The sequence below is a fragment of the Bemisia tabaci genome, chromosome 8 (genome assembly GCF_918797505.1).
Source record: "Bemisia tabaci chromosome 8, PGI_BMITA_v3".
NCBI lineage: Eukaryota > Metazoa > Arthropoda > Insecta > Hemiptera > Aleyrodidae > Bemisia > Bemisia tabaci.
The window spans coordinates 34,407,494-34,434,003 of NC_092800.1; the positions used below are offsets into that span (position 1 = coordinate 34,407,494).

At 40.8% G+C, this 26,510-nt stretch overlaps 1 protein-coding gene across 3 annotated transcripts in view; it reads left to right on the plus strand.

The window, feature by feature from the left end:
* The first annotated feature begins 432 nt into the window (after window positions 1-432).
* Window positions 433-26,510, plus strand: part of Myb (proto-oncogene like protein Myb) — a 71,843-nt gene continuing 45,765 nt past the window's right edge. The window contains exon 1 of one of the 3 annotated variants that reach the window (XM_019041132.2): window positions 433-912. In XM_019041132.2, the coding sequence (XP_018896677.1) occupies window positions 881-912 (32 nt within the window). In that variant the 5' untranslated portion in view covers window positions 433-880. Of the gene's footprint in view, window positions 913-14,970; window positions 15,163-26,510 lie in introns of those variants that run through there. The other 2 variants (XM_019041133.2, XM_019041131.2) reach the window with 2 other exon arrangements.

Below are 26,510 nucleotides of genomic sequence, written 5' to 3' on the forward strand. Positions count from 1 at the left end.
AATTTTTTAAAAGCCAATCTACCAATTCTGCTCAATAGAATTGACTTAGTTTTGAAGATAATGCTGCAGCGTCACTACTGATTTCAATTATTCAGTGCATTCAGGCAACATCAGCACTGGCTTAGCTTCCGCAATGTCATAAAGCAACTGTCATTAACCGTCACAATGCCGCATTTGAATCCTGAGGATCTAATAAAAGTGACATACCCCACCCGTTTGACCCTCGATAATTGTAGCCAAGTAATTTGGATTTTTAAATCAATATACTTCAACCAATTTATTGGGGTGTGATGATTTCTTATCGTTGGACACGACTTCAAAGTCGCGTTGGGCCATGAGCGGATAACGACAAAAAAGAGTGTTGCCAACAGTGAGAAATCATTTGAAATTTGAACACTTCAACCGTCAATATTATCACACCATCATGCTTTATTTCAATTTACGGCGGCGTAGTAGAAAACTACGATTTTTTACAATGAAGAAGGAAACTCCAAGTTCTTGACAAAATCGTGATAAAGATTCTCGGAAATTCTTTTGTTCTATTTTAGCGCCAAAGTACAGCTGATCGTTGATTCACCACAAAAAACAAAATTGCCTTTTCTGTTGGTGTGTGTGAAAGTACGTATGTGTGCGTACGTGTGTTTACAGTTCACCAAATCATTTCATTGTTGTGGTCCTCCGCTTCGAAAATGTGAATTATTTTTGTTTTATTTCGAATCAAATGGATTTTGAGTGCAATTCAGAGTTAATTGTGTGATTCCAAAGAGCTATTACTGACGCGTGTGGTTTAAAGTGGTGTAAAATGTAATCGTGCATACAGCACTGTTTTATAATCCCTAATCAGGCCTATCCTGTCAATTTCTGGAACAAACTCTGCCTAATGTTGCATTATATGATCAACCAGCATAGCAGGTAAACATCCATTTTATTTATTGGAACATGATAGTCGATTTAAGACTGATGTTCTTACCCTAGTAGTAATAATTGTTGGAATTTCTTGTTAGCATTTTATTGCCCACTTCAAGATTTAGCCAAGTGGATTCACATATGTATTTCAGTCGATGTCATAGGCTTTTCAGGTTGCAGATTAAGATCTTCATATAATTTATCAAAACTCTAAGCAGCCTAGTGGAAGACTGTCAAATAAGTAACCTCTTATCTGATTATTCACGTACTGAATGTAATGATATAGTGAGCTGTAACGATAGGGAAGTTGAGTACCACTGGTAACCTTGTGCGCGATAATGGAGGTGGCCCTCCCTCTTTTGATAAGTATCTGAAGCAAACCATGCTTCAACTTTCAAAAATAGTCCTCTTGGCTTTCAGCTCCAGGTCACAGCTGCATTGCCTGAGTCATTCTGCCACATTATTTTATTGTTCCCAGCTGTCCCTTCTTGAAGTATTACCCAATTTGATACTATTGACGGAAATATCTTTGCCTGAACATCAGAGATATTTCCATGAAATGTGTGGTTGCAATCAATGGTTAAATTCGCTGGTTAATATTTTAGAAGCTGTTGACGGTCTGTCAAAGTTTCACCGATGCCCATTTGTTTTTGAAAGTTAAATGTGCATAGCATGGTCGCTCACTTTTCGCCAAATAATCATTAATCAATTTTTGACTGTGATTAAAATTTCTGATCTGAAAAATATTTCAAGTAGCTCGGTCAATGCAGTACCATCTAACCATACCAGACCTTAGCCGTAATACGTTCAAGGGATGAGTTTTTCTTCCCCAGGCCTCTTCATCCCTCTCCAATTCATACGTATGGTTGGCTGCATACTTCTTCCTGTGAATGACTCCATTTTCTCTGTTGAGTATTTTTTCTCAATTGAATATGCAAATCAACGGCATACATTTGACTGATATGGTCCATTACCCCTGGAAGTTAGGTTAAAAATTTCATCCCCCCCGTGTGAACCTACTTTCCCAAGCAAGGTACACTCTACTAGAATACAGGTATGGACAAACGGGGTGCCAAAGTGGCAGCGCTGAGAATCTAGGCCATTGAGTGACGTCGCAAGTGGAACTGTCTTTGCCGCGCAATTCAAAGTGAGGTTCTGGCAGATCCTGGTAGTTTCAGTAAGCTACCAGATGAATTTTAAAAATTGATAAAGCCCCAAATAACAAAAAACCTAACTAGTAACATGAAGAAATAAAACATAATTGACTAGACCCACTCTTAGAACAGAAAATAAACAAGTTTTCGATATGGCATTGCAGTCGTACCATTGGGCGCTGTCAAATCTACGCGTTTCGACAATTTTCTAAAATTCCCTTCGTCCGTACTTGTAGTAGAGTGTATCTTGTTTCCGAAGAGTAAAAAAAAATTTTCTCATGCTATCCCTACAAGATTTTATGCATTTTTGGAAAGACGGAAACAATTGCCCGGTATGGGAAGATGGTATCGGTCAATGTCATTTCATTTGGCATACCCACTGGCAGAAGGTACAGACTAAAAGGCATAATTTCCCGGCTTAATGAAGACTAGGTTGAATTTTTAACTCATTTTTATGAAACCTTGGCTGAGTGTGGCATGCCTAGTTTTTATCTTGTTAATAAGCCCAATTCAGACTATCAAACTTTTCATCCGCCAAAAGTGGACGAACAGTTGAATGAAACAGCATGTGATGCTGTCGTCAATGAGTTGAGTTAGGAACATTTTTGAATCTTCATCGCTTAAGGAAAAGTGTGTAATAGCCCATCACTTATCAGCTTGTAAGGGGAAAACAGAAACTTGATGTTAAGAGTATCTTCTAAAGCCAGTTCAGAGATAGCTACCGATGTGTTTCTTAGGAAGTGTTTTCATCCCTGTGCAAAAAATAATAAGTAAGCAAAATTTTTGACCAACTTTAAAGGAAAAGTTATTGACACCATTGTTACAACCTGCTTAGTCGTACAAATGCATTAAATGTCTTCTTAAAGAAAATGTGAAGCTTTTTGTCCCCAATATTTCAAGCCTGGTAAATCAAGGAATTTTTAGGATTCATCAAGAACTATACTATCTTGGAGAAAATTAGGGAATCAATCCTATTAAGCAGAACCACCCTCTTTCTTTGTTTGGAAATCATTTTTTGAGGGTAAGTTGCAGTCTAGTTGCAGCGATGAAGTTTCGAGCAAAAGAAAAAAAATTAGGTTTGTATCGATGAAAAATCTAGTTTTTCTCAAAAGAATTGCAAGTAAAGTGAAAGAAAACCATAGTTTTCCTTCAGGGAATTCACCATTTAAAATTAGATAAGTATGGAAGCCCTTTAGTATAGAATGAGATGATCAAACCACTTGAGACAATATGTAAGATGATCTTACTTAGATTGTGTGAGCATGGCCAACGTCCTCTGAGAAATTTTAGAAAATATTTTGCTTTACTTTCATGTGTACTCTGTCTTTAAAGTTTCAAGTCCTGGAATGTCTTTGAATTTTTTAACTTTGCCCAAACTTATCGAAAGGTCCTTGAATTTTACTTACTCCATCTGCTTTTGTATTTTATCGGTCAGAAGATGGGCCTTTTTTCTCTCTTTATTTTGGGGTCTTCACAAATTTCAAACAGTCCTTTGTATATTTAACTTCTACTTCTTCATGTATAATTATTAGAAAATGAAAGTAAAGAAAGAGTAAACTTCTATTATCAAAGCATTTTCTAAGGTATTTAAAATATGGCTCTACATTAGTGCCTTTAAAAGTGCTCGATTTTGAATTTTTTTCAAGGCCTTGACATTACTTGATTTTTTAAAAGATGCTTAAAAAGTGCTTGAATTTTTCACTTGACCGATTTGCAACGGTTAATTTTTTAATGTTTTGTTTAGTGCTACCAAGCAAATTCTTTCAGGAAAACAAATGAGGAAGGTTTAGTAGATAAATAATAACAAAAACTATTAAATTCATTTAGCACCACCAGCTCAGTCCCTCATTGCACTCTTTCCTCTTGCATTGGCGAATCAAGCAAATTGGCAACCTTGGTTTTTACCATTTAAACCTATGGAAATGTATCGATTCTTGGAAGGCCCAGGTGCTCCGACAAGAATCGATTATTTAACATAGGTTTAAATAGAGGGAATCCGATGTTGCCAAATTGCTGGATCCGTCTCTGTTGGTTGTTAATCTTGAGATTGCACGAACCATGTACAATTTTTTTGTATATTCTTCAAAGCACTCGAAATTTTTGTCAGAGTCCTTGAAAGATCCTTGAAATTACATGATTTTACTGTTCAGAACTCTTGAAAAATCCTCGATTTTGGTTTTGAAAAGCTATCAGGGATCCTGCGCGAGGTAAAGGTACCCCCTCGTTAGCTTCCGATCGATACATCGATACATTCGTCGATAGGTGAATGAAAGCAAATGGATTATGTTCATCACCTATAAGTGGACCACATTTTGCAATAAGGAACCACTATTTCTGGTTCATTTTAGAAACAACATACATGCCATTGGTTTCCCTGTGCAGAATGGTTCTCTTATGGAGGAGCCAGAGGTAGCGGTCCCTCATTGCAAAATGTAATCGAATTGTAACCTCGCGAACCGCGATTTTACGATGTGGCCGGCGTGTGACCGAACTTTCGGTTCGTGTGATCGAACTTCCGGTTCGTGTGATCGAACTTTCGGTTCGTGTGATCGAACTTTCGGCTTCGTGTGATCGAACTTCTCTTATCGGTTCGATTCTCGGTTCAAGCAAAGAGTTCGATCTCAGGAACCGAATGGAGATGTTGCATGTGTGAGGGATTTGCAATTTGACCATTCATACTTGTGTAAAAGTTCGCGAGAAACACGATGGTGCCACTGGTTTTCTCTGAAATCAATTCCCAAGCTCAAAAAAAGCTCTCAAGTTGAGACCAAAATGGAGGGGATATCCCACCCTACCCTGAGAGTCCACCTCAACATCAAAACAAACTCTCCATGCAAAGATAGGGAGCAAATACATTAGCAGGGTTGCCGTGTTTTCAGTTTTGGAGTCCCCAAATGAAGTGGCAGCCCTGTCAATGTATTTGCTCCCTATCTTTGCATGGAGAGATTGTTTTGATGTTGAGGTGGACTCTCAGGGTAGGGTGGGACATCCCCTCCATTTTGGCCTCACTTTGAGAGCTTTTTTGAGCTTGGGAGACGATTTCAGAGAAAACCAGTGGCATCATTGTGTTTCTCGCGAACTTTTACATAAGAATCAACAGTCAAATTGCAAATTCCTCACACATGCAACATCTCCATTCGCTCTGAAAAATTGAATGGTTGGAGGTATATGGAACAGCAAACGTTCGGCTAGTATGATCGAACTTTTGCAGTGTGTTTTGCAAGTAGGCATTTTTACTTAATCAAGAACAAGGAGGGTCTCCTACCTCGTTATCTCAACAGTTTTTCAAATCATTTTCCCGTTGAAATTTACGAGTTTTCTAATTTTTTTTTCCAACAGCCACTACTACTAGTGCCCCTAGGTCACCCCAATTCCACCTGAAGATCGCAACAGCCCTTGCCCATCCTCCCCACTCCCAGCCCATAGGCTGCGTCTTCATCTCCATCTTCGAGGATGCCAGTTCACTGGGGAGGCTTTTAATTGGATTCGCTCGGTAATAACGAGTCCATCTGGGCACGTGCCTTTCAGGGGGGAGGGGGCAGCGCACAGCTGTTGGTCCCCCAGGCCGGCGGCACGACGGCAATCTTGTCTTGTGCTTGCCTGAGCGGCGCGGCGGCGGCAGGTGATGCCTCGCGGTGGTTCTTCGCTGCCTAAGAAATTGGGAAAGACGAGAGACCTCTCCTCTTTCTCCTCATCTCTCTCTCTCTCCCTCCCTCCTCTCTCGGTAGCCACTCGCGGCGAGCATCTGACACAATTATTGAATCACCATTCGCCGCTCGTCCCCTTTTTTCGAAGACTGAGGGCGAACTAATAGCCTCGAGTTCACGTTCACAGGGGAGCAGGTTTGGCAATAGGAGCCCCTTTACAGCCCCTTCGATGGTTCTCGCGTGTCTGGGTCCTAAGGGATGGTCGCAGCTCACTGCCCTCCTTAGAATTAACCGCGGTCTAAGTGCTCAATGACTAAGAAAACTCTTTGCTGTGAGGTTAGGTCTTAGATGTCAGAGCTTCAGTGCTAGTTTTGGGTATTCGAGGCAGGGTTGCCACAGTCAGGGACAACCGGGAAATGTCAGGGAATTTTAAAAAATCAGGGAATACCCGGAATTGTCAGGGAAAGGGATAGAAATGTCGGGGGAAAATTGTTAGGTCACCTACATTCGCGTTTTAGAATGGGTTTGACGTTTCGAATAAGATACTTTGCCTGAAAACTGTTTCTACTTATGTATTTTTAATCATCTGGTATTTCTTCAATGGAGATGTTGCATGTTTGAGGAATTTGCAATTTGACTGTTGATTCTCGTGTAAAAGTTAGCGAGAAACACGATGGTGCCACTGGTTTTCTCTGAAATCAACTCCTAAGCTCAAAAAAAGCTCTCAAGTTGAGACCAAAATGGAGGGGATATCCCACGCTATCCTGAGAGTCCACGTCTACATCAAGACAAACCCTCCGTGCAAAGATAGGGAGCAAATACATTAGCAGGGTTGCCGTGTTTTCAGTTTTGGAGTCCCCAAATAAAGTGGCAGCACTGTCAATGTATTTGCTCCCTATCTTTGCATGGAGAGTTTGTCTTGATGTAGACGTGGACTTTCAGGGTAGGGTGGGATATCCCCTCCATTTTGGCCCCAACTTGAGAGCTTTTTTTATGAGCTTGGGAGTTGATTTCAGAGAAAACTAGTGGCACCCTCGTTTTTCTCGTGAACTTTTACATAAGAACACATAGTCAAATCGCAAATCCCTCACACATGCTACATCTCCATTGTCAGGGAAAGTGATAGAAATGTCAGGGAAAAATTTTTAAGTCGCCTATATTTCCTTTTTAGAATGGGTTTGACGTTCTAAACAAAATACTTTGCCTGAAAACTGTTTCTAATCAAGTCTTTCTAACCATCTGGTATTCCTTCAATTGTCAGGGAAATCAGGAAAATGTCAGGGAATTTCATTTTCTAAATTCTGTGGCAGCTGTATTAAGGGTTTTTTCAGTCAGTTTCATGATCCGAATGACATTTTTTGCGATTCCGATGGAGCCTTTTGGAACTTCTCAGCATGACCTCCAGGTTCATTCGGTTCGTGAAGTATCGTCGGTAGTGCTCGTGCAGCAACCAGTAAAAGTTCTACTTGTCACTGAAAGATAAGACGAGAGTAGAAGGAATGCGCCACCCGCAAACAGAGAGGATGACGCCATCCTACATGGTTTTAAATTCTATATTTCTTTGATCGACAAGTCCAAACCATCAAAATACGATGCTACAGTGCATGCATCTATCTATTTCTATGGAATTTTCGTTTGTCAGCGTTTGTCATGATATGATTTTTTTCCTCTTTTTTCTTAAAATCCGAGGCAGTAGAACCAATTTGACTGATGCACCTAGAATTTGGACTCGCTTTAAAGTCCTCTCAGGTTGATGCTGAAGGGAAAGTAGTGTGGTGTGAACTAAATCCCTCGTCTTGATCCATCCTTGCAGGCCGATTATTAAAATTGATAGACAAAGCTATAGACACAGAAGACAAAAGGGATATGGAGGGATCCTATCGATGGAATCAGGTGGTTGAAATGGACAAAGGAGGTCGGTATGAGACTTACCAATGGTAATCCATACCTGTAGTTAATCCATCATTTTCTTCCTTAGTCTACAGGAACCACCCATTTCAACCCACAGGATCGCTCCTTACTCCCTATGTCTCTTTTGTCTATTGCTTTGTCCGTCAATTTCAATAATCAGCCCGCTGGAACTATATCGATTGTTCTGTAGCCACCTTATTTACGAAGAACTTTTTGGATATTTCCTCACAGTCAGTATTCGAAACTCACCTTCGAGTTTCAGGAGCCAAGTGGCCCATCAAGCTCGAATTTTAGGGGCCAAATTGACTTTTTGCCCATTTATCACGGCGCATCTTGTGGAAAATTAGAAACCGGCGTCATGCGTCGAAATGATCACCCAACAGAAAATTTAGGATTTTTTTTTAGGGGGGAGGGGGAATTTTAGGGGCCACGTTGGCACAGATCCTCCATTTTTTAGGCGCCATGGCCGATTTCTTTGGCGCGTTGGCGCCTGTAAGTTTCGAACACTGCAGTGCTCTCATTTCTTTCCGCTATGCGAACATTCAAATCATCCGAACAGACGAGGTACCAAACCAACCTCCTTTAAGTCGTGCCATATCTCTTCACAGTCAATTAGTGTTCGACTGGAAAACTTTCCTTGCTCCAGGCAATTATCGATCAAACATTTTTGCTCGAAATTCCGTTCGTAGTCGTCCCCTTCGCAGTCTCCTCGGCTCATTATTGTAAGTTTTGTTATTGTAGGATAAGAGATGAAAGTCAGCTGCGAAAGAATCGATATCCCAGAATTATTGAAATACTTAATCGCGGAAAATTAAGAAAGGTATCTCGAGAGGGTACACCTGTTCCGAGACACGGTCAAGTCGATCGATACAGGGCGTTTCAAAATCGTCGGCAGCATACATGGGATTAATTTAGGCCCTTGACGGCACCATTCTGCCGTGCTAAGGAAGAACGCCATGTGAGCCTTCAGGCGTTGCCAAGTTTCCTTCGACAAACCACGCGTTTTCAGGAAAATTTGTGAATATTTTTTTTCCAATTTTTTTTTTTTTTTTTTTTTTTTTTTTTTTTTTTTTTATTAGTGTTAAGCGAACTTTCACAATGAAATTATACACTTTGTTTCTAAATTCAAAATAAATGTGTGAGTACAAACGACCGGGTAGTCTGTAACTTATCTAAATGGTTAGAAATAATTGGTTACTAAAATTAATGGTTCAAACCAAGGGGCTGGCCAGTTCCCACGGTTTCACCCGTTTGAGGCGTCTAAACTCATTTGAGTTGTCAAGTAATAGTAAAGCCTCGGTGTTAGGATGGTGATGGAGCCGTCTCTCATAGTTGGTTGCAACTTTAGTTATAAATTGCGAGACGGTCTCCATCCCCAGGTCTCTATGGATATCAGAGTTACGTTCATACCATCGTGCTCCGACTATCTGTCTCAGAGCACGATTTTGGACTCTTTGTAAAATTTCTATATTGGACCGTGCTGCACACCCCCAGATTTGAGCTCCATATGCCCATGTGGGTCGTACAATTTGTTTATATAATAGAAGCTTATTACTAATACTTAACTTAGATTTTTTACCTATTAACCAATACAATTTTTTAAGTTTGAACAAGCATTCTTCTCTTTTGATTTTTATGTGTTCCTTCCACTTTAACTTAGTATCTAGGTGTATACCTAAATACTTGGCCACTTCTGAAGGTTTTAATAGGACTTTATTGAATATAATGTTAATGTCCTTGATACTACGGTTAGAGAATATCTTATAAATAGTTTTTGCACAATTAAGTTTGATGTCTTTTTCACTCGTCCAGTTATAGAAATTTTGAAGGTTATCTTCAAGTTCAAGTGTAGCTAATTCCTGACTTTTATTGCTAGACAAATACGTAGTATCATCAGCATACTTTCCTAAGAGGGATTTTCTGGTTGGAGCGGGAATATCTGAGGTAAACAGTAAATATAGCAATGGGCCTAGAACTGAGCCTTGCGGGACTCCTGCCATTTCCAATTTTTAAGAAGATTTTTTTCGAGATTTTATCTGTAAATTCTGAAAATTTCAAGGAGAAATATGCATAAATTTCTTCAAAATTACACGTTTTATTCGGGGAACTTTTGCAACTTTCGAATGTTCATACGGCACTCTTAATTCTTTAGCACGTCGTCGTCGAGTTTGTGTCGAAATGCGTTCGAGGATTTGCCAAATTCGATCGGATTTGAGCCTTTGAAATTCTCGATTTTTTTTTTTTAAAAAAAAGTATTAAAGATTTCGTTACGAATACCGGCGAAGGAAATTTCACGAGGAATTCACTGAAACCACTCCTAAAACTTCTACGTTCCGTATCATCGATATGAGCTTTTGAAGTTTCCACATTTTGTCCGACCCCTCTTATTGACTCGCTTCCCTGAACGCTGTTGGTGGGGCGGTTAGTGTCTGAAGTCAAAACGCCTTCACTTTCATACATATGCAACACGGGCGTCCACGGAGCCCGAATAGTTGCATCCAGACGTTAAAATGAAATTCGTATTTTATCCGTCCTAAAGCTTTGATTGCTTCTCTCGTACCTCAACTTAATTTCAGCGTTGCCTGTTGTGCCGATAAAGTAAACCATTTCAGATATTCATCGCGACATAGTCAATTTTCCGAGAATTGTATTATTTACATGTATTACAACCTTACCGACCCTCGAAATCGCAAAAAAATTAGGTATCCGAGAATGATATGTAAGATCTTTCTTTAACATGCTTTAATGAGTCGTCCTTTGATTGGATTTTTATGTTTTTTTTTTCTTTTGGGAAATTAATTTTGATGTTTTTGTTTAAATGCCGTTTAAATTCACGTTGCCCATCTCTTTCTCATGTTTTATTCTTTTTAACAGAGAACTTGAGTACAGAACGCCTTGAAACTTTCTTGAAATGTTCGCCAGATTATTAAGAATTTATTTTCAAATTTTAAGTCAGTGTTGCTCACTTTATAGTTTCCAAATAGTATTCAAAAAAGTTTTAAGTTTCCACACCATTGCTGTCTTGAAATATAGTACCTAAAATTTTTCAAACCCTAAACAACTCAACATATTACCAAAAAAAAGTCATTTTTTTAGACGAAAAAAATTCCAACGTCCAAAGACACTTCAAAAATGACGTCACCTCTCATGCAGCCCGTTCAGTCACCACGTGAGATCTCATCTACACTGGAAAAAAAAAAACACATTGAATCTAGAGTACTGACTCTTGAAAACATTGACAAGAAAAATACTCTTGATTCAATCAGATTTTTGCTTAAATCAAAAGGAAATCCGCTCAAATTAAGAGGCCTGGTTCTTGATTTAAGCAAAAATCCGATTGAATCAAGAGTATTCTCTCTTGTCGATGTTTTTAAGAGTCTGGACTCTAGATCCAATCCAATGTTTTTTTCCAGTGTTGAGTTACAGCTTCAAATTCGGCCTTTCTTCGGAAAACAAAATTTTAAAATTAGATCCGAAATTTCAAAGAAAGAATGGACAAATCGACGTAGAACTTCCAAGAATGCTTGTGGGGCAGACAAAGATACTGACTGGTGACGCAGGAAAAGGCTCAGTTTCCAAGGGATTTGCAGCTCAGCAGGGAGACGGTGCGAGGCTCATATGACTCCACGGGCGAAAAATAAGATCGTTTCATAATTCAAAACTCTTCATTGACATTTTCTCAGGATTCCACGCGTGAACTTGATAAATGTATACGATCTGCTGCTGAGTGTGGCTTACGAACCTCGAGTATGTGGTTTTTAAAATGAGCCAGAAACAGTTGTTCTCTCTCGCAAAATGCAGTCCTGTTTTTTTTTTTTTTTTTTTTTTTTTTTTTTTTTTTTGCGGTCACACCTTTATATGGATGTAGCCGTTCTATAGTCCTTCAAAAGTGCCTTATTTTCAATTTTCGACTTCTGACAAGAAAGCTGTAAAGCTGTGAGCCAAGACCCCTGGTTTTGCAGCTTCTCCATCAGTTGATTCTCCTCATTAGGGTGTCTACAAGTCCGGAATTCCATGAAAGTCTCGAAAAAGTACTGATTTTTTTAGGGCAGTCCGGAAGCATCGAAAAAGTGCGGAATTACGCAAGAAGGTCCGGAATTTTGTCATTTTTGTCGCAATTTGAGCAAGAAAATCAAATTTTTGAAATTTTTCGAATTTCGTCCATTGGAGGTACTGAAAAATTACTGAATTTTTCTTTTGAGGATGTACTGAATTTCTTGGGAATGTACTGGAAAAGTACTGATTTTTGGCCAGCCTGTTTTAGTAGACACCCTGCTTATGTCTAAGCTGGAAACATAAGTGTTCATGAGTTTGGAAGGCTATAAACCTGCTATTCTTCTCGTAAATACCTTTCGTTCTTCTTCAATTCGCGCTCTCTTCATCACAGTCGTCCAGTGCCTCTCATGTCACCTGTCGTTTCAGCGTGGAAATTCTCATACTGATACTATCTTCGCGCAGCGGTCGCAAAAACGACGTATGAGTCCACCCGAATGCCCCATGACATATGTCGTTTTTGCTCAACCTGACAGTCCATATTCGCACCGGTGCCCAATCCACCGCCTGCGAATCCTAATTTTGGGAAAAAGCGCGAATTGGAATTAATTCGGCCTTGAATGAATTAAACATGCTAATCTCGAGCATCGCATCGGCCAATTAAAGTCACTGCCGCACAGTGGATCGAATCACTGGGAAAGTCGGACCAATCGGACAATTAAAGTCACTGCCGCACAGTGGATCGAACCACTGGAGAGGTCGGACAAAATTTGGAAACTTTAAAAGCTTATAGCTGCGTTAAATCAAAACTTTAAAATTTTATAAATGGTCCATTGGTTTTCTCGTGAAATTTTCTTTCTCTGAGTACCCCTCAAAGTTAAATGTGACGAAATAAATATTAACATTTGCAGTTTTAGTAAAAAATGTCATTCCGACCTTCTAATTGACTCGATCCATTGTGTGCCGCGGTAAAGCCTTCTTTCAACTTCATTTCTGAAGTCCTGGGAGTCACCACAACCATATCACAAGCGCATGCGACGTTTAAAATTTCCGCCGCCATTTCTTTTTTTACAGAAAAATTATTATCGTGGTTGTAAGAGTAGAGTACCTTTATAGACAGAGTATGCCATTCGTATCTTTTTACTACAGGAAACTGATCCGCTTTTTGATTGTCAACGAGTTTTAGGCTTCATGAGCTCTTAGGGCCGTAATAAACAACAAGATGGCGACTCACCGTAACATCGATAAGAAGCTAATGTGACAAAAATTTCAATTATACGGCAGTACAATTTAAACTAGCATATCTACGATAACACACGAAAAAAACACGAAACTATGTTAAACCGCCTTACACCTTTATCACAGGAGGATGTAAGATGTGCATAACTCAATCTTGCTTGCTGATAACAGCCATCTTCTTTGTTTATTTACGCCTAAGAGCATCGTGTCAGCCTATTCGCTCGCGCAATGAAAACCGGAACAGAAATGGCCATACTCTCTTTAAAGGTACTCTAGGTAAGAGCGGTACGGAAGTACTGAAAAAGTGCGGAAATTCTGTAAGATGGTCCGGATTTACCATTTGTGTATTGTTGTCCATTTCAGCGAGTAATTCTAATTTTTGAATTTATCGAATTCGTCAATTGGAGGCACTAAAACAGTCCGAATTTTCTGCTCAGGAGTATGAATTTCTGGGAATACTGAAAAAGTATTGTAAAAATATGATTTAGGCCAGCCTGTTATAGTAGATACCCTGTTCAACCAACAATTTCCGTAGAAAAATTGAATGGCGGCGGAAATTTTGAAACGTCGCATGGCGCTTGTGATGCTTTGGCCGGAAGGTGACGAAATCTCCTTACGAGGTTTTTCCGGAGCGGATACATGCCCCCTCTTCCTGTCATGCGAAGCTTTTGACGACTCGATCGTCATCGTCGTCTCCCTCTCGGTTCCGATTAAAAACCTCGTAATTAAACCTCATTGTAATCCCAAGCAGAGAGAGAAAGAAGAACATGAAAGAAAGAGAAACACTCCCGTCATGAAGGTAAGAGAAGAGAGCGCGCTAGACGAGGGGGGCGGTGGTAATCTTGCGCTTTCCTTCCCCGAAGCGCGAAGCCTCCTGCCTTTATTCCCGTCCGTGCCGCACAGTGGACCGAGTCAATCAGAAAGTCGGTCATGAAATTTTTAACGAAAACTGCGGATTTTGATGTCTGAATCGCCACATTTTAAAGAAGGGGTGTTTCTAAGAGAGAATTTCAAGAGGAAACCAATGCATGGTGTCTAGCATCAGGATTTTCTCGATTCTATCAGGACTTAAGGTCAATTAGGATTTAATCCCGATTTCATCAGGATTTGAAGAAAAATCGGTCGTAAGATCAGGATTTGAAAAGTCGGCCGTCCGATCGGATTTTTTTTATCGAGTATGTTGAAGTTACGTTCGCCAAATTTTCTCCCAATTTTTCGCCGAAAAAAATCAGGATCTGGAAAAATTATGCAATCAGGATTCAGCAGTCAAAAATCGGTCGTAAAACCCGGATTTGAGAAAAGTCGGCTGTCCGATCGGATTTTTTTATGCTTTCGCATACGCTCATGCAGAAATTTTAATTTTTCTCCGCAAAATATCAGGAGTTGCAAAAATTATGAAATCAAAATGTAGCGGTCAAAAATCAGGAAAAATCAGGATTTCCCAAGATGAAAAAAGATAAAAAAAACTAGACAGTAGACACCCTGTTTAGAACCTCAAAGTTTTGTATAAACTGAGTTTAATGCGTTTAAAGTTTCCAAACTTTGTCCGACCTCCCCACTAACTCGACCCACTGCGTGCCGTGCCGTGCATGCCCCTTTCCTATCTACCATCGGAATCACCCTGTGTTTTCATCCCTCTCCGCGCGGACACCCCCTTCCCCTCCCGTCCGCTCCTCGCTCTCTCTTTCTCTTTCTCTCGCTGCGTTCGTCTCTCTCTCGGGGCCGGTCCCCAGGTTGAATTACAATGGTGCCTTCGGGACTGCAGATTGCAACACATCCTCCGAGGCCTCGCCAGTGTGTAAAGAGAATTCGATCCTCCCGGCTCCTCTCACCCTTACGTGGGAATTCGCAGTGAAACCAAAGTTCGCCCTCCACGGAGCCTGTCCGTCATCCTCGTCGAGTTTCTGTTCCTCTCCTCGTTGCAATTCTGGAAATTTGTTGCCTAGTTTTTTCCAGTTTTTGATAGTTTATCTTAATTTTGCCGTTCGCGACTTAATCGTGTTCTTTTTCGCGAGGCTGAAATTTTAGTTTTTGTGAAGTTTACCCTCCCCAAAATTGAGAGCTCGATCGCTCTTTAGCTTTTGAGATCGTGAAGTGGTTATTTTTCGATGGTTTTTTAGCATCTTTGGCTGATTCGTCGACCGGCTAATAGTTACGATGGGCAGTAGTGAATGTGAATCGTCCTCACTCCTAAAATTTTTACTAAATTTTCGGTAGTTTGTGTATCATCTTGGTGTTATGGCCAACTACTACTACACGGATAAGAGCTCGTACAATTCGAATTGGGAATACTGTGATTACTCGAACGAAGTGTAAGTTTCTCTTAAAACATTCCATAACTTCTTTTTTTGTCTACGGTTGGTCTCTGTCTTTTGCGAGTCCGTATACCTTACCTACGGCTGAGATTAGAACGTGTTCATGCTAAAATAACCATGTTCAAATGAATTAAGTCAAAAGGAGCTATGAATCACGCTAATCGTGAGCACGTAGTACATTTTAATCCAATTCATCTGCACATAGTTTCTTATAGCATGAATACGTTCAACTTTTTTGATGCATCTAAGTAATACGCGAATAAGTAAAGATTATGGAGAAGACTTGGACTTTTTGCAAGTTTAAATCATCCAAATGAGTCTTTGTTATGCTCTGCGAGTATACTGATTGTTTTCGAAGCCTCACGCACGATTTGTTGGCAACTCACGCTGGAAACTGTAAAAAAATTCCACCTCTTTCACGATTATCTCTCCACGTTTTTTTGTGCAGCTGCTACTTTTTTTTGCATCTGGATGTGAGCAAACCAAACCGAATGAGCGCTCGATTTAAATGTCAATACTTGAACTTTTAAATCAACAATAATCTTTTAAAATGAGGGACATTTTCGTCTTTGATCGTAGAACCAGTACATCGGTGGTACATTGTACAATCGCGGTACAATACGTCGTGTCTGATCCCCAGCGAAGTTTAAAGACGAAGGTAATCGAGTGTAGGTTACATATTCATGGGGCCGACGGATTACAAAAAGTTCGAACGGATATTGTGTAGAGGAAGGGAGTTCTAGGGATGTTCCAGATGTTCCTCGTGCACTTTAAACTTTTTGATAGGTTTCACCGGATTTAACTGGTATTTTAACTATCCCAAAACATCATTTTTACTAAATTTTGCAGTTTGGAACCACTATTCCTGATTCACTTCGGAAACCACATGCGTGACATTTGTTTTCCGATGCAGATAGGCGCTTCTATAAGAAAGTCAGAACTAGTGGTTTCTTATTGCATAATTTAGTCCGCTCATTCTCTCATGCTCCGGGCTTTTCATCTTTAATAGTAAAAAAAACGAAGAGGAAAAAAACAACTTGTTTTTAACCTTCATTTTCCAAGAGTTAAATTCTCTCTATTATCCCTCTTATTTTGCAGAGGGCGTTTTCGCTCGATTTTCTCGTAAATGTCGCTTTTCTAGACTGAATTCTCATGAAAAGATTGTTGTAAGTCACGTGGCGCGAACAAATCATGCTTCGTTGGCCTGCATTCATTAGAGTAGACAAAAGGCCTACCTGTGGGTTACCAAGATAGAGGAAAGGCTCCTTCGGGATCAATGCGGAAAATCCTTCGACCGGTTATTAAAAGACTTGTCCCTTGTTTTTCGAGAAATTGAGTATCTTCGCGATGAATATTATCAGCTGTTCAATAGAAACATAATGGTCGAACAGAGCGAGGTTTCCAAGTGGTCTCCCATTCACAGCGTATCGTCTTTTTTCTTATCCTCGCGTTTAAGTCTCCAAGGTTGTTGTTTCGTTTGAAGTTCAGCAATCATTAGACATCCCTGTCTTACGAAGCGAAAGCGCAATATATAGGTCAATGACGGTCTCTTTTCATTCATAGCGCATCGCCTGTTTTTCTAGCCCCGCGTTTAAGTCTCCAAGGTTGTTGTTTCGTTTGAAGTTTAGCAATTATTTTAATGAGACATCCCTGTCTTACGATAAGCGAAAGCGCGCTGTAAGTCAATGATAGTATTTTCCCATTCATAGTGTATCCTCTTTTTTCCTATCCTCGCGTTTAAGTCTCCGAGATTGTCGTCTCGTTTGAAGTTAAGCAATCATCTCAAGGAGACATCCCTGTCTTACGAAACGAAAGCGCAATATAGGTCGCAATGATAGTCATTTTCCCATTCATAGGTATCCTCTTTTTTCGTATCCTCGCGTTTAAGTCTCCGAGTGTGTCGTCTCGTTTGAAGTTTAGTCATCATTTCAAGGAGGCATTCCCTGTCTTATGAAGCGAAAGCGCAATATAGGTCGTGAAATAAGGGTCTTAGGCGCATAGCGCATCATGGCTTGGTAACTTCAGCCGCGGTATACTGCAAATCGAAAGAGCAGGAACGACTTCTCAGTGCCTTTCTTCCATAATTTGAATCTCTAGTATTGGATATTTCGCCCAAAGTTTAGCAAGAGTCTGCGAAATAGAAGAACATATTTTTTTTTGGAATGCTTAGTTCGAAGGCTGGGGAAAAGTTAGTGCAGGGAATTCTAAAATTTAGGAGTTAGGGAACAGCAAAACACAGTCAAGGAACTGGAAGCATGAAAGTTAAATTATGGATGAACCTCGAAGGTTTTGATATAATCTAATCAGAAATAAAGTTAAACAATAGTGTAATTGTCATTCTGAAAATACATAAAAAAAAATCTCTGATCAACAGTATTTACATCACCAGAAAGCTCACTTGAGAATTTCTGATAAGCCTATTGATAGAATCAAGAATATCTTTAATTTTTTCAGAGTTAAACACCGTAGATCAAAGTTTTTTTATTTCGTCCTCTAAAAAGCTGTTCTAGGACCATTGAGAAAACCTCGTCTCCTGCGCCCGAGTAAGTTTCCATTCACTATCGCGCAGTCTCCAGTCGCCGAAACGCTACCTCCCAACCATCATTGATTGAAAACCATGTTAATGATCGAAACTCGAATATCGATCCGCAACATAATTTCCGTAAGGCATGTCACAAAATATCGATCCTGAAATCGAATCGAATCGCTTTGGACGCGGCCCTGGGGTCCGAACGAGGGTCTCCCGGAGTGCGAGATGATACGGGCGCAGACAGGCGGGGGGGGAGGAAGAGGCGCCCTCCTCCCCCGTGGCACGGCCGCACAGTGGACCGGGTCTATTAGAGAGGTCGGACGAGACATTTTTTATCAAAACTGCAAATTTTGATGTTTATCTCCTCACATTTTAAATTTCAAGGGGTGCGTTATGAAGGAAATTTCACGAGGAAACCATTGGAACCACTTTTAGGACCTCAAAGTTTTGTATAACCGGAGTTATAAGCGTTTAAAGTTTCCAAATTTTGTCCGACCTCCCCTATTGGCTCGGTCCACTGTGCGCCGCCGGGCGGGGCCCTCCCCGCGAGAACCCAACAGATGGCACTTGGCCGAGCAAGTCAGCTGCACCGAGCGTGTATGACTCCGGCTCATTATCTTCGCTTTTACTCTTTATCGATTCGCCCCCGGACGATTTCGGGAGGAACCGCGTATCTGTGTTGGGGTTGCAGCGGTAGTTGAGTGGTTTTCCCTCAGCGGAGCACCACCGGCTGCGCTGTCGTATCGATCGACGGCTCAAGCTTTCGTTTTCCCGCCAAAACTTTGACCGCCCTTCAAAGGGATTAGTCACCCACCGGCCGGTTGGATTTCGTTCCGTCTGTAAGGGGCTTTTCGCGAGTGGGGTGGCTCTCGGCGTCCCGATTTCGCGAAACGCAAGCGTTGCTCTTTTATTGTTGATTTATTGATTGCGGATTTTTTTACCCCTAGACGTTGCAGTCTCAGGAATTAGGTGGTTGCGTTGGCTCCGCGGCAGTGGCGTGGCGTGCTTTGCGATATATCGATTTATCTATCTGTCATTTAACGCTATGGGCAAGGATCGATCAACATGGTGATCGCAACGAACACCTTAATAATCGATTCACCACAGCTTCAAATGGGAGTGTAGCTTTAGTCGATCATTCACGCATCGCAGGCTAATACGCGCCGAATTAGTATCCACACCAAGTTAAATTTCGTCTGTCAATGTAGTACGCATTTCTCTAGAAGCCCAGTAAATTTTTTCCTTCAGAAATCAGGAGATTTTATGCATCAAACCCTAAGCATTTGAAAATTTCTAGGACAAATATTCGCAGCTCTACACTCAAATAATCATCTTACAGGGAGAACAGGGTTCCCACAGTCAGGGAAACCCGGAAAATGTCAGGGAATCATAAAAAGTCGGGGAAAACGACCGAATTGTCAGTGAAAAATCGCCAAGTCGCCTTTATTTGTTTTCTCGAGTGGTTTTGACGTTTCGAACTACAACTTTTGCCTGAATACTATTTCTAACCATGTCTTTTTAACGATCTGGCATTTGTCCAGTTGTCAGGAAAATTCACCAAAACACTGGCAAAAAAACACATTGGATCTAGAGTCCAGACTCCTAAAAACATCGACAAGAAAAAGTACTCTTGATTCAATCAGAATCTATCTTAAATCAAGAATCAAGCCTCTTAATTTAAGCGAATTTCGTTTTGATTCAATAAGCAAAAATCCGATTGAATCAAGGGTATTTTTTCTTGTCAATGTTTTCAAGAGCCCGGACCGATCCAATGTGTTTTTTTTTCCAGTGAATGTATCAAGGAAATTCGGAAAATGTCAGGGAATTTAATTTTCTGAATTCTGTGGCAACCCTGGGAGAAATTTGGCAATTTTTGAATGTTTACACGGCGTTTTCCTTTTGCACGGTGGTAGTATTTCTTTTATACGCGAGGCGTTAGTGGAATCCCTCTGACCATTATCACATCGGAATCTCGACCATTCCACAATAGTACCAGATGTGGTCCTTTGTTGGGCATCTGGGCATCTCCGCCCCGCCGATACAAAACCGCACAACTCCCAAGTAAAACCATTATAAATCCGCTGTTTTTACTTAGAACCAAACCCGACTACCTGCTCCAGAGCCCGGAGGTGCGGATGCTGCGAGCTGCCGCGGTCATCGCCACCGGAGATCCAGCATCCAGTCCATCATTCCGCGGTCCTGTTTTCTGCCGCTCTAAGGAAGAACGTCGTACGAACAACCCAGAGTTGCCAAATTTCCTTCGATAAAATGTTTATTTTTGAGGAAAGTTATGAATATTTTTCCTTGAAATTTTCAGACACTTCAGATCATATTACCAACAAAATTATATGAGAAATTGGAAGAAAAATATTCACGAGTTTACCAGGAAATTCGGTTTTTATCGATCGAAATGTGGCAACGCGGGAAAGTTCATACGGTGTTTTTCATCAGCGCGGGAGTTTAGTGTATTGTCACTGTCGATGAATGACCAGCAGCAGGGCCCGATGTTGGTGGTTTTAAAACCGTTTATCTGTGTAGGGTTTTTATTGGCGCTGCGTGGTTTTGACTTAGTAGATTTGCTCGCCGCATTCCCGATTTCCTCTCTGTTTTCGGTTTCGGCTTGAACAGGGCCAGGGGCAAAGCCGGTCTCCCCGAATCGCGCTGAAAGATTGATGCGCGATGGTGACCATACGCTCGGAATGCTTTTCGAGTGTGGTGTGTCGTGTCTTCCGGCTCCTGATGCCGGTGCATTGTGCGCTGGGAAAAGAATTGAGGTAGACTGAATGGTTGTCCAGAGCCATGGTGTCTAGGACTTGAAAAATCAGGAAATACCGGGATGCATCAGAGAATAGGATATTTCCAAGGGAGCCAGGACTTTTATTAAAAAGTCGGCCTTAAAACCCGTGAATTTCTTCTTTCCCCCCCCCCCTCCCGAGGCCATCTTCTTTCTAAGTTTGACGTTCTAAAGTTTGCCAACTCTGAATGACTTCTCAATGAACCTAAATATGAAAACGTTATTAAGGGACCACGTTAATATAAGCAGAAAAGAACCAAGTCACATCAGCCATTGCCAAATTTAATTGGGCAATTTAATTTTTTACATGGAAACGGTTTCTGCGGATTTTCGTGCAAATTGCAGTGAAAATTCTCCATATTTTGAAGCAAATTCCTTAAAAGTTTCACAGTAATCCGCACGAACGTTCTCTCGTAAAAAAATGCATTGCCCAATTAAATTTGCAATAGCTGATGTGGCTTGGTTCCTTTCTGTTAAACTCTGTCCATTTATGCAAATTTCAGTGAATATTCTGCATAGTACGAAGCGAATTCCTTAAAATTTTTAAACGAATCCGCACAAACGTTCTCTTGTAAAAAATTAAATTGCCGTGCTTGTAGTGCTAGATCTTTATTCCTGTCCAGTTTTTGACTCCTAGATTATTGAGGAGGTACCATCCACGAATGAAATAATTGCTACCCTCGTATTGGTTGTCATGGTGTGAATTTCAATGACTGGAATGTCAAAAACTGGTTACTGGTGTGAACCTTTCCTCCATCGCGTCTCGTTGTCCTTCTACTCGAGTCCGAGTAAAAAATTTACCGAAATGAAACAGGTCTTCTGCCGTGCGAAAGAAGAACGTCGCATAAACTTTCAGACATTGCCAAATTTCTCCCGTTGAAATGTGAACTTTCCGGGAAACTTGTGAATGTTCTGCGTGGAATTTTTCTGTGAATTTTACTCGCAATCCGATCCAGTACCTATTTTTGAAATAATCGAGGACATATATACGTAACTTATCTCAAAATGAAATATTTTATCCAACAAATGTTGGCATCTTGCAACTGCTTGTACGGCGTTCCTTCTCAGTTGTTTTTGGAAGCTGCGCACGCCTTGCCTTGTATGACGACTATCTAAACATCCGGTATTTTTCGCGCGGATGGACCCCCTAGGCCAAGTTGTCAAACATAAGGTTTCATTTCGTCTCAGGCAGATGTGACTCCTCGTGAAGTTAACACGATTCAAAACTTCGCAGATAATTTCTGTAAGTATAATGACCGTGATATTGGCAAAAATGCTTATCTCGGTTGCAGTGTTTTAACACTCCGCTCGTATATTATTTTTTAAAAGGAGACACAACCAACATTACCAGGCGTGAAATTTTCATAGGTTGTTCATTACTCAGAGATTAAAAATCACCGAAGTTTTCAAGCAATGCCCTTAGGTAGTTTTTCCCGTAGAAAATAAAAATATGACATGAAGTTTGCAAAGTCTCAAACCGAGATACGCATTTCTGCTGTTGCATCATCTAGGTATGCCTTTGCCACAGTCATCTATAGCCGAATAAAATCTTTACTTGTAGAGAGAGGAATAAGAGCTACTTTAAACCGGTTTTTGGATTGATAGACCCGAAGAAAAAATGTATAGAACTAACAATAAGTACAGATTTTCATGCAAAATGTCGTCCTATGTAAAAAAAATTGGGCTACAAATCTTTACCAAATCTGAATTTAAAATCCGCCTCTGCTTACAAGCTTCCTCTCAAAATTCTCAATTATTTAATTCCCTTCGTAAATTCAGTATGGTCAGTTTACCATAGTTTTCTAGCGTTTCGATGTAAAACCTTCTTGTGGCTGCTGACTTACCATACTTGCTGTTAAATTATACTTTAAATAAGTTGGTCTGCAGATTTTTTCCTGTACATGACGGTGACGGAGATTTTCTTATTTGTCTGTTGATATCTTTAAAAAAATGAACTTCTTGTCGAATGATTCACCTTCGGTGACTTTTGTTCAAAGATGTGGCAACATCAGGGTCTTTATCCTACATTGTGGCCATTCTTTTCGTGGACTGAATATCTAATTCTTAGCCTCGACGGCCAAGTCTTGACATCGCGCTACAATGTTCAAGGTTTTGCGGTGGTAAAATTCCTGGATCATGAGGAAATCGTTGTCATCTCCATTTGATGCGTTCTTGAGGCTATCAGATTCGCCTTCATATAAGTAGGTAGGCAAAAGCGGACCTAAACGTCGAAATAGTGGCATCCTAACGCCTTCCGCTTGATGACCGCTACGTGATAGTGCATCTTTTTTTTTAGCTACCACTATTGCTGCTTGTAGGAGCGCATTTTGCCTATATGGGCGAACGAAGGCGAATCCGTCCGCACGAATGCACTGCGTTCCTAGTTCGGAATTTCGGCTCCTTCTTCGGACGGTGGTCTTTTCCTGAAAACAGATGAATTATTTTTCGGACGAATGTTCATTTTTTCACCATTTACATGCGTGACGATCCACGGGAAAAGGGGCCTAAGTCCAAAGAGATGAACTTTTCTAAAGAGTGATTCTTTACTCTTGGAATTGGTTCTCACAAATCGGATTTTGAAGTCTTGTCAAGGAACCCTCCTCCCCAGTGTCCTAATAATGAGTTGCGAGCACTTTGGTTTACTTTAATGTAGATCGTAAAATTGCATTTTAAACTGGAAGTTTGGTGCGCCAAACATGATAGATTATAATTTCAAATATTTTTGTCTTAAAATAAGTTCTTGGGACTACGAGCTTCAAAACGCCATCACTTCAGTTTGTCCCAGGATTTTTAAGCGGTTTCTACTGCACTATTTCCGTAAAACACTTATCTATATTCCTATTTTTAAAACTAAATTTGAAGTTTTTGAGCCCATGTGCCCTTCACCGCTAACAGCGTCATATTATAAAGTCAAACCGTCCATAATTTTAATTTGAAATTCATTTGAAGTATTCTATACTTCTCTTCATTCCGCAAGGATAGGAACTAACTAAGGAACCAATGGACTACATCTCGCGCAATGAGGAGCCAGCATCCTTGCCTCTTCTATAAAATCACCTATCTGCTCGGGGAAAGGTATGACACTTAGGTTGTTTTTAGAATAAGCAGGCTCTTCTATTTGCAAAGTTCTTCAGGAAGCTTTGCACAATTTGATTGCATTTTGCAAAAAGGAACCAAGAGCATTGCAACGTTGCCAAAATTGTGCACTTTCTTTTGTCTCGGAAGGAAAACCTGATTATCCATGAACAGTTTCTGTTTTACTCGCTGAAGACTATAAATTTAAGACAAAAATTACCACGTTTCCATATTTTTTCATGGTTTCAGTAATTTTATTGCAAAAGGATGAAGTTGCACAATCTTAGCACCATTGCAATGCTTCTGGTTCCTTTTTGCAAAATGCAATCCAATTTTGCTGTCCCTTAAGGTGATTCGTCAAGCTCAAAAGAAGTGGTCGAAGTGGCCTGCGATATATCGCATCTTTTGGTTCAAAAATCTTGGCAGATTTTGAATTTTCAGTAAAAAAAAAAGGACGATAGCCCCTGCGCATGAGCCTAAAGAATCATTCTAAACCTAAAAATTGGAATTTAGAGAAATGAAAGTGGAATAGTGTTTGGAAAAAAAACCTCGCATTCGATACAGCTATCGATTTCTGTATCGAATGCGAGGTTTTTTTCCAAACACTATTCTGCTTTCATGTCTCTGAATTTTGCCAATTTTTTGGTCTAGAATGATGCTTTAGATTATTGCGTAGGAGCAATCCTCCTTTTTTTGCTAAAAATTCCAAACATGCCGAGATTTTTGCCCTAATCAATGCGATGTATCGCATGCTAGTTCGACCACGTCACTAGAGCTTGACGAATCACTTGGATTGCATTTTGCAAAAAGGAACCACTAGCATTGCAATGATGCTAAGATTGTGCAACTTCATCTTTTGCAATAAAATTGCGGAAATCGTGAAAAACTATGAAATTTAGATGGTAATTTTTGTCTTAAATTCACAGTTTTTAACGAGTAAAATAGAAACCATTACTGGATAATCGGGCTTTTCCTCCAAGACAAAAGAAGTTGCCCAATCTTCGCAACATTGCAATGCTAGTGGTTCCGTTTCGCAAAATGCAATCCATTTGAAGTATTTTATACTTCTCTTCATTCTGTAAGGATAGGAACTAACTAAGGAACCAATGGACTACATCCCGCAATGAGGAGCCAACATCTTTTTTCTATAAAACCACCTATCTGCACGAGGAAACTTATGACACTTAAGTTGTTATTAAAATAAGCAGGCTCTTCTATGTGCAATGTTCTTCGGGAAGCTTTGCACAATTTTGCCGTCTCTGAAGCATTTTCTTCTGGAATTCGGCAACAATGGGCCCTGCGGCAAGGTGTCGGCGACACCCCGAGTCACCTCACGGGGCTTCTCCCGTCTCAGCGTCTGCGTCTCCAGAACCGCGCTCCAGTTCCAGGGCAGTCCCGGGGGCTCCCTCGCGGCGGGATCTCTCCTTCGAGGAAGCAGCTGTTCGGCGTCGCCACCGCGGTGTCGCTCTCCTCGTCTTCTGCCTCCTCTCTCCTCCCGGCGATACCTGGCGAATCCCCCGAAGAAGTCAGACTCCATCCATCTGGTCTCCTCGACTCTGTTTCCTGCCTCTCTCCACCTCTCTCTTCTTCCGCGTTCCGACTCCGGATCGGACGCCCGAGACAAAAGGGCGAGACTCCGGCGCGCGCGGATAATGCGATTAGGAAAGCGCATTGTTTATCGAGACTCGAATACCGAGTAATTAGAACGGAGGGCGTTCCCCGCACAGGTGCCGATCTGCCGCCGATCCTAACCGATTGCCTTTATTCGGATGTGTGTGTGAAAGTTTGAGAATCAGACTGTCACCGATGCCTTTGTGATTGAGTTAGGGCCTGAGAGGGCAGCTAATCTATGCGTGCTGTCCCGCTGAGGAAATGCACAGTCCCGGTGAAGAAAAAAAAAATCGGCGTTCTTAGTGTTAACTCTATTATATGGCATCCTGCGGGCTGATGGTCAAAATTTATAGACTCAGCTGTAGACTAAGAAGTCATATGGCGTACTTCAAAAAAAAGTTACGGGCTGTATAGGAACACCGTCCGTTCCGGGCTCGGAGGCTGAAAGTTCCGGATGCTGGAGCCGTAGCTTCGACTGCTCCGGGTGCTATGCCTGGAACTCTCGGCTTCTGAGCCCGGGACGCGGGCGGTGTGTCTGTACAGCCCGTAAGCACGGCTTCTACGGCCGGAGTTTTGTTTTTTCATTGTATGGAGCGATATTTTCGGTTGCAATGGTTGGTTCCTATAGACAAAGGGAGGATATGATGGACTAACTGTTGGGTTTCTCGTAGGTTGCCGTTAGTTAGTCTATTGTCTCCCTCCTTTGTCCATTGGAACCATTCAATATGTAAGTTTTTAATTTTTCAATAAAATTATATTTATTGAAAAAATATTTAATATATAATTTTTACGTAGTGTTTTAATACAAAATTGTCTATAAGCCCATTCAACTCATTCTTTTCGGCATTAATTCAATTTTTCTCTCTCTGTGTGTTGCAGGTGAGTGTTCTTAAATTTCTTCAATACCATCCGTCAAAATAGATTGCTACATTACGTAAGTTATTCTCTCTTACGTTGAATCTTTTTCTGTTTAACGAATACTCATGCAACAATGGTTGCACACATGCACCAACATGAGAGGGAACATTCTGAGTCTCTGCTTTGGGCATCCAATCAATGTGAACGGACCACCTAAATCGAAAAAAATGTGTTTATTCATCAGCAGATTTAAGCATGCTACTAGCTATTTCTACAGTGCTGTTTTCGAAGATTAGCAAAAAGTGGGTCGGAGGTTAATCATCTAAACTTCCATTTTATCATAATTACTTCCTCTAATCTTATCAAATGGAAAGGTGCTCTCTGGCGCCTTTCTCCTAACGAGGACAGAATGAAGTAGCTTCATTTGTAAATTAACTTAACCTTTCCTATAGTTCGGTGGTATGAAAGCTGTAATAA